General features: G+C 34.3%; 1 protein-coding gene across 14 annotated transcripts; it reads right to left on the bottom strand.

Moving 5' to 3' along the window:
- Positions 1–481: 481 nt before the first annotated feature.
- LOC101245075 (pentatricopeptide repeat-containing protein) lies at positions 482–7,562 on the bottom strand. Of its 14 annotated transcripts, none has more exons than XM_069286962.1 (7): positions 7,119–7,557; positions 4,457–5,760; positions 4,258–4,355; positions 3,570–3,651; positions 3,340–3,474; positions 2,608–2,798; positions 482–862 (listed from the first exon to the last, which is right to left on the bottom strand). In XM_069286962.1, exons 1-2 carry the CDS (start codon positions 7,471–7,473, stop codon positions 4,538–4,540), a joined length of 1,578 nt encoding a protein of 525 aa, XP_069143063.1. In that variant the 5' UTR covers positions 7,474–7,557; the 3' UTR covers positions 482–862; positions 2,608–2,798; positions 3,340–3,474; positions 3,570–3,651; positions 4,258–4,355; positions 4,457–4,537. The 14 variants fall into 14 exon arrangements, with proteins under 14 accessions (XP_069143063.1, XP_069143067.1, XP_069143068.1 ...); XM_069286964.1 differs by lacking the exons at positions 482–862; positions 2,608–2,798 and adding exons at positions 1,749–1,986; positions 2,100–2,209 and having other exon boundaries at positions 4,435–5,760; XM_069286966.1 differs by lacking the exon at positions 2,608–2,798 and having other exon boundaries at positions 4,435–5,760.
- Between the last annotated feature and the right edge of the window lie 1,528 nt (positions 7,563–9,090).

The raw sequence follows: 9,090 nt of genomic DNA, 5'->3' as shown, positions 1-9,090 counted from the left end.
ATAATTTAATAAATTGAGTGACTTTCTGAGGAAAGAGTGGATAGTTGAGTGACTTTTGAATTAAAATTCAAAGTTGAATGACTTTCTGAGAAAGAAGTGCATAGTTGAGTGACTTATAAATAAAAATTGAAAATTGAGTGACTTTCTGATAGAAGAGTGCATAGTTGAGTGACTATCTGAGGTATTAACTCAAAATCACACCACATCAGTTTTTACCATTTCATACTTCAAGAAATTTTATTGATTAGCAAGTAAAGCTACACAAAACAAGGCTCAACTAACCTTATCTGGGAAAAAAGAGTAAAACATCCTATACTCCTATTTGTAACTTCTTAGTTACTCCATTGGTTTTTTTGTCTTGTTTCGATTTGGCTCAGATTTTAAGAAAATACATAAAACTTTTGAATTATGTGTTCTTAATCTAAAACTCTCTTTTAGTTTTGTAATCTTAAACATGTCAGTGAAAAGTTGAAATAAAAAGTTACCAAAAAAGGAAAGAGACATTCTTTTTAAACGGACTAAAAAGAAAAGTAAGACAAGCAAATTGATACAGATGGAGTATTGAGCTAATTAAAAATGACAACATACTCTGCAAGACATTTTGTCAGACTCTAATACATAGAGTAGTTTTAAGCTCTCCCCCTTCTGATAGAGCCTAGCACTCCATTCAATCCAAAGATCATAAACAGAGTGCAAAGGTTGGCTTTGAGTAGAACATTCTGAGGCTTTCTTTCTCCTTGTATTCCTGTGTGTCAATAGTATAACCCTTAGGGTTAGCAGAATTGTGACACACTGAACCCCTCCCAGAGACATTGATGACTTCACCTCCCGGTAGGCGACCTTAATATGGTACTTCCTCTGCCTGAAAAGTTGAGTACATTGAGCTAGTACCTCCCAATGCTTCTTCAAATTTAATATATGAATGTTGCAGTAACACCAATTTTCACAACCTCCCATGAAGCCTAAATCCAGTAGTTAATTGAGGAAGGTAAAAGTGAGGAGTCCACACAGGGTATCTCTAGTTCATCAAGTTTGTATCCAACTATTATGTTAATATTATACATAACAGATGTGTGCTGAAGAGTGCTCATTTTAACCAACTACAGGAGCAAATGTTATAAAACTGTTAGAATTATCACATGATCCATCATCAATTATCCAAGCTCACACTTACTAATTCGAAGCTCTGGTTAATTGAACAAACTAGTACAAAGTCTGTTGCTTTTAGGAATACAATCTAGAAATTCTCAAGGAGGAGCAGTTGTTTCACATCATTGAAATCTGCTTCCTTGCATTTGTAATTCAGATTCCATAAAATACTATTTCTTCTTGGTGATTTCTATTCGTTGAAGCCTCCTTCTGACATTGCTAATTCATTTAGAGACTAATTTCTATTTCCACCTGTCTAATGTAGAATTCACGTGGACTACAGTGTCACTAAAGGCATGCTTAAGCTGTGAAGCAAAGCTCATAATGTGTTAGAGTGCAAACACTTATACTAGCTTAATGTACGGTTCAGTATCATCAAGGCTTAGACAGACTTAAACTTGCCAATGAGTCAGTCCTTAAGGAGAGCCACTAAACAAATGATACATACATTTCTTATTCATGGTTATAATTATGAGTCTTGGACTAATCATACATATTTACATTTTTTTTTCTCCATTTTTCCTTTTTCATTAAGATCTACGCCTTACTTGCGCTTAAAGCCCCAACATACCTGGAATACATAATTAGAACATTTTGGATTTTCTAGTCTCATATTTTTGGAGACACATGTAAATCTCTTAGATCTGAAATTCATCTCTTGCATCTCGTCTCTCTGACAATATTACATGGTAAAATTGAGAAAAACAACAAAAAACATAGCGTAATCCCAAAAGTTGGGTCTGGGGTGGGGTGGGGTGGGGTGGGGACGGTAGGAGTGTATGCAGATGTTACCCAAAGGTAGGGTCCGTAGAGAGGTTGTTCACGAAAGACCTTCAGCTGAACAAACAGTGAAAAAAAAGACATGGTAAAGTTGAGAATGTATTTAAAAATAGCAACATATAGATACAAGGGGAAGAGAAATAACAACGATTAATGATAAGACCACTCGCCTATTTGGAGATTTAAAGTCCCACATTGGTTAGGAAATGGACCGACTGTCTGCTTATATGGACTTGAGCAATCCTTCCCTCATGAACTAGATCTTGAGATTAAGTTAGGCCTATGTGTCATATACATGGGATCAAAAGGTAAAATCGTTGATCAAACAAAAACAGCTTTATAGACAAAAAGCCATAAGTAGGTTTCCCCAGCTTATGGCTTATTTTAGCTTAAGAACCAAGTGCTTTAGAGCTCTTTTTAGCTTATTTAGCTTAGAAGCTGGTTAACCCAGATTTTAAACCCATCCAAGCACACCCTCTTATCTACACTTAGAAACTTCCTATTTCTCTTCAAAAGTAAGGTTAAACAGAATGGTAGTCTTTTTTGGTTGCAACCTTATCAAATATTTTGCCCAAAGAGAGATGCTGGAAAAATACAAAAATATCAAGAAAATGACTGGAGCTTCAAGAGAGCATACGAAATCGAGAAGTCATTTCTACAGCCAAATATATCACATACCGAAAGTATAGAGTTAATACGTCACACTTTTGCTATAAAGAGCTGTTAAATTTCGTTACAACTTCTCTCTTCAATTTGTAATTGTATAGTTAGTGGATTTTCTTATCATGAAGCTTCGAAGGATCTTGTCACATGTTCACAAACGTCAAGCCATAATAGTGTACAGACCAGAAGCAGGACTCTAGCAAAACCTGGGACAAGATCAGGGACAATTTCGGTGTCAAGTTTTTGAAAACATCGGAGTATCAGATAGATAACAAGAGCATGGAGAATCGAAGTTAACTATTATTTATGATGCCCGAAGTTACCTATTCTTATTTGCTTATTCATCCGCTTAACATTTTAGAAAGCAAACACTATACCGCTATGTAAAAGAAAACTTTCAAGAACACAAGACTAAGTTGCACGGACTCTTCACTTACAATGCTCTACCATGTTACATTCTCCAAAATTAAAAATACACTAATTTTGGAAAACCCGACATGCACCTGTTGACATTTTTGAAGAGTCCAAGCAACATAGCAAAGACCAAGTTGCGCAAACTCTTCACCTTTGATGCCACACCTGTGTCAGATTCTCCAAAATACACAAATTTTGAAGAATCTGACACGCACCCATTGACATTTTTGAATAGTCTAAGCAACATAACACAGAGACGGTATGAATAAGGATTTAAAGTATATATCAGTATCAACAATTAGAGGATAAGCCTGCAAAAGGACTGTTCTGTACCTTTGCTTTCCAGAAGTAAAAAATAGTGTGATCCACAGGGAGCCGAACATGATCTTCAAGATGAACTCCACTTAAGGAGGTGCAACCTCTATTTTTTCAATTAACCATGGCTTCCTGGCCTCCCAGCAACCACAGCTGCAGTTTGTAAATATTCCCATAGATTTGCTCAATCCAGTAGTGAAAACAAGAGACAATGTGAAACTGGAACTGAAGTAGAAAAAGAAACTTACATTTGCTTGTAATCATTGAGAAGAACCAGAATCCAAAAGGAAGGAATGCAGGATGGCAATTCAGGTGGCCAAACCAATTGGGCTACACTCACAATAAAGAATTATATAAACATACAATTCCTTCTTTTTTTTTCACACATTTTGTTTAGTATACATGGGGGGGGGGGGGGGGGGGAGAGGGGGATTGAACCCCACAAATAAGGTGCCAGTTCAGGTAGCCAGACCAACCGGGCAACAGTGATCCCCCGCAAAAAAGCACGCACACATTAGTTTTAATATATTATAAACTACACAGTTTAAGAATCAACGGTGGCATGCAAACAATGAAGAAGAAAAATAAAAAAGAAGTATTCCACATTGGAAATAATTTCAAATGATAAAGGCAAATTTAACCATTTCCTTACATCTGAACATGGACAATCAATCAATCATAATCAGGATACTCCAAAAATATAAATGAAACTGAAAACAAAGGCGACTCTAATCATAATAAGGAAACCATGTCCGCCTGCCCCAGATAAAAAAGAAAAGAGGCAGAACATAGATAAATTTTACATAAGACAGGGACAAAGAGGCAAGAAGGTGAAGAAAATACTTGAACAACAAAATTGCACAATATAGATGCTAAAAACTGACAATTAGCCAAAAATCCAGGTAGCTGAAGTTGACAATCAAGAGAAAATCAAACCTTGGGAGATGTAACATAGGTGATATTGGTAGAGGCTGAGGAGAGGAGAGACAATGTACAGAGGCAACGGAGGCTGGAGTTGATACCGTGAAGACAAACTGGAAAGCAGATATAGGATTGAAGTTGAAAACTAAGAGGGGCATTGTATGCAGAGCAAAAAGTGAAACAGGAACTTACAACTAAAATATTTTTCGGTCACCTTTTCGATTAAAATCAAATAATGCACACTCCTTATCTTTATTCCGTAGACAAACCAGCTAGAGATATGCATTCAACCTTGTCATGGGACAAACGAATTGGATAAAGAATTGTTAGCTTTTGTACTACAATAGAAAACCGAGTATTTCATCTTAAGATCTCGAGCCAAACTTTTCCTTCTAGTCTTCCCAAGCTGCTTTACAAATTTAATGAAAATTCCAAAGTCTGGCTTTAGACCCTTGTCAATCATTTCATTGAGAATGTTTTGAGCAGCCATAATGTCTCCTTTCTTCTGATTAAGCCTCACAAGCAAGCTGTATAGTGTATTTACACTGTGGTTATACTTGGCACTCATGTCAATCACATACTTATATGCTTTCTCACGCTCTCCTGCTTCAAGCAAAACTTTAAGAAACGCAGCATGAGTAGTAGAACGTGGTTTCACATTCACATTTACCATCAAATTCATAAATTCAGAGGCAAACTCAACCTGACCACGACTAGATAAATGATATACTAAAGTTTCAAAAGTAATCGCATCTGGATTGAGACCCTTATTTCTCATTTCTTCGAGCACAATACGCACATCTTCCAGCTTATCATTCTTACACAATGAGCCAAGCAGGTAATTATATGACTTGGTATTAGGAGAACAACCAAATTCAGACATCTCTTCGATAATTGCTCGTGCTTTTTCAATTTGGCCTGCCCGACACCTTTTACGGATCAAAATATTGTAGCGAGAAGCTGTTCTTTCGGTGATCTCTATTACAAATGTTGCCATTTCGAACAAGTCCAAACTACAAAACATCTCGATTAATCCGTAAACACCAGAACCACAGCAGGATCCTCCAACCTCAATTAGCATATCAACCACTTTCTTTGTCGAATTCATCAATGAATCCTTACAAGATCCAAATACAGTTAAGAACCCAAAAGCCTTGTCAGTCAAACAAGTTTGTTCAGTCTTAAACTCCTCCAACAAAGAGAACATTGTTTTATAGTCATCTAACCATCCACAATTACAAATAATCAGACTATTGACATAAGCACTGCGGTGAAATTCAGGATGTGAGTCCCGAAGCCAATTAAAGAACTTCAATCCAGATATTCTTTGTTCATTCAAAAGGTCAAATATCTCTACGACACACTTGAACGATAGTTTTGAAGCCACCAAAATTAACTGTTGCCTCACATTCTGCCCACCACCCCTGATTATCTCAACTATTTCCAAAACTTCTTCTGAATACACCCTTACCGAGGGATTTGCACTCTTTTTGATTGTGAATTCATTCGTACAAGAACCTGCCACATTCTCAATCTTTTCATTATCACAAGAAGACATAATTATGAGGTTGAACACAAACACCTAGAGCAAGGTTCAGCAACAATGGCCCAAACAAAATAAAATATAAGAATAAACTAAGCACCTTGGTCTCCAATACTGCATACATGTATGCACTATGAAATATTCTTTCCTACAGGCTACAAATTGGGAATCGATCAAAATAGCTGTCTAGAACTATCCACACTAAATATTACTAAAAGAAGGTTATTTTGAATAATGGATGAATGGATATTCCATTTTGAACGAGATCCAAAAGGAAAATTGGTCAAAGAAAGAGACCTTTAGGTGGTTCTCAATGAAACAACATCTTGTACTAAGCTGAATTGGACATGTCTGAAGGAGTAGCTTGAAATGATGTGATTGGAGAACACCAACTTGAATGACTGAGGTAAAGAAATTTGCAACCATTTAAGCTATTGCCTGGATGATGCAGAAAAAACTGGGACTTGAGTCATGTCAAGCATTTTGAGTTCAACATTGCAGCCTTTTACTCAAAAAACTTTCTTTTTTTCCTTCACTCTGCTGCTGCTAGGAGAAAACTTAGGTTGCGACAATGGGTGAATTCTCCCTAAACACTGGTGGCTACACAAGAACTGCAGAATGTATTATCTCAACTTAGACCATAAGGTTTGAGAAAAATACTCCCTCTGTCCCTATTTAATTGTCCACTTTAGAAGTGACACATATTAAGACACCAATTATTATTATAAGTTAGTTACAAGTTTACCCTTAACTTAAAATCTAATGCAACTCCCCAAGTATAATAAATATATTTTCTGGTTCCAAAAAGCATGCATTACAACTTAGTAGTAGTACTACAAATTTTCTAGAATTACAGATATAAAAAGAAATATGGATAAGTAAACAGGGATAGAGGGAGTAACATTTACACTCCCTGGAATCTACCCTCTTTTTAGCTAAACTTTGTCCTAATATGTACTGTTTCAAGTATGAACATCGGAATAATGCAGAATGATATTGAACTTATCTTCACGAGTAACCATGTTTTTTGAAGTCTTTAACTTGGGGCAAGGAATGTTCTTGCTTAAGCTAAACAAGAAACATAAAAATAACATGTTTACCTAAGTAGGCTTGCTTACCTATCAAGTTTGGAGCATGACAATTAAGGCTAGTCACCACTCAACAAATAGTGCACCTTTTATGAAACAAATGAGAATGAACATAAGACTTTACAACCAAACCATATAGCACAAATCTTTTACAGTGTTCTAAAATAAAAAAATAAAAAATAGGAAGTAAAAAAATTGCAGCTTTTAGAGTAAAACAATCTGAAATAAGCTTTTAAAAGAAATACCTTTAAGAGCTTTCTCTTCCGATTGAAGAAACTTTTTCTCAACTTGAAAACCCTTCATTTCAGTTCCTACATTAACCTCTTCTCCAACATCAAACAGTCGCTCTTCTTTCCCCTCCATATCAAAATTCCAAGGTTTAAAACCTTGTTCTTTTGCCCAAGACCCATCATGAAGAACTTGGTTATCTATTCGCTCATAGTCCGAATCTTTGCCATTGTTGTTACCTGTGGAGAAGAAACATGAGTTGTTGAGTAAGAAATGTGGAAATGAGGATTTAGGGTTTAAGACATGGGTTTCGGGGGAAAGTAGGGTGAACAGTCGGAGATGCAAGGATTTGGAGATAAAACGAGAGAGCATTGTAGAGTCTTCCTTCACACAACAGAAACAGAGGAACAGGAGAAGGTGCTGAAACTGCCTAATTTTATGAATCACATCAAATTACTATCGGTCTGTTCGATTCAACTTTTAAATTTTATTCACATGGTTTATTGATTATCGATTTGTAAAAATGTATAAAATCATTAAGATATGAATTTATCGGTTATTGATTTATCAATTTTTTATCATTATAATTTAACCCATAAGATTTGAAATTAAAAAGAATCACTTAGAAATAAGTTGACAATCCAAATAAACCATACATACGAGTTTACAAGTAACATCTTGCTAAAAAATAATCATTTTTACATTATAAAATAATTAAGTATTTGAGACAACTAAAATTAAAAGTAGGAGATCAAGCTCTAAATCAATGACTTTATATACAAAATGATATATTATTATTTAATTTATAATTGGGGTTATCGGTTAGCCCATTGAGAAAAAACATAATGAGTTTATTGGATATAAATAGTAAAGTAGAAATTGATTTGAAGTAATAATAATAAATTTTATATCAGTGAAAAATAGTCATTATATGAGATATAAGTGATATTAAAGTAATTATATGAATTATAAATTTCATTTACATGTGTGTTTGTATGTGTGTACGCGCTCGTAAAAGAGAGGGGGTTTATTTTTATAAAATATAAATTGGTGGGTCAATTTTTAAAGAAAAAACTATATAACTAGACATATTTCATTGCCATATAAACTTATTTTACCTCTAATTTAAGATTACGGAGGAAAAGAACTTGAAATGCCCTTGAACTATTGAAATTGATATAAAAATATCCTTCATTAATCTATTAGCTTCATAATACCTTTGGTGTCAATCTTTTTGGTAATGTCCTTATTTCAAACAGTATCAGTAGCAAATATAATAATACTTCTCATTTAATTCGTGCCATCACGTGATTCATTAAAAAATTAATCAACTAAATAAATTAAATCTCAATCCAAACACGCATCCATCTATTAAGTTCTACCCGCCCTAACTAGAAATTTGAAATAGTCATAAAATAAATCGCGAATCAATGTTGAACCAAGTACTCACAATATCCATGACGATTTTTACCCAAATACTAGCAGAATTTAACGAAAGTCTCTCCTCAAGATGAGGAGCACACAGGCACTCACTAATTTTGGAGACATTTTAAGGGAGATAGATTTTAACATATTGATTCTTTATAAGATTCTTTTTAATTCAATTATATCTCTAGAATGATAGATAAGTCTTAAAGCATCTATCGTGAAACATGTATTCAACACGTGAACTGAAACATGCCTATAGTATGTATTATTATATATCGAGTTTAAATGTATTATCCTTGTTGCTTTTTTTCTCTTATTAATGGTGTTTAAATATATTATTGTATTAAAGATATTTTAGTTGTATATCCACAATGTGCATTGAATAATCATATAATATGTGTAATGTATTGAATTCAAAATGTATTAATTTAAGTTTTATATAATTACCATGTGCATTAAGATATGCTAATAATATCCTATATAGGAAAACATTGAATTCAAAATGTATTACGAGTATTTTTTTTCTCTTATTAGCGATGTTTAAAATGTATTATATCTAAA

This window comes from Solanum lycopersicum, chromosome 7, assembly GCF_036512215.1.
Source record: "Solanum lycopersicum chromosome 7, SLM_r2.1".
Taxonomy (NCBI): Eukaryota; Viridiplantae; Streptophyta; class Magnoliopsida; order Solanales; family Solanaceae; genus Solanum; species Solanum lycopersicum.
The sequence above is the reverse complement of the archived record's forward strand: the minus strand, read 5'-3'. Positions and strand labels throughout refer to the sequence as shown.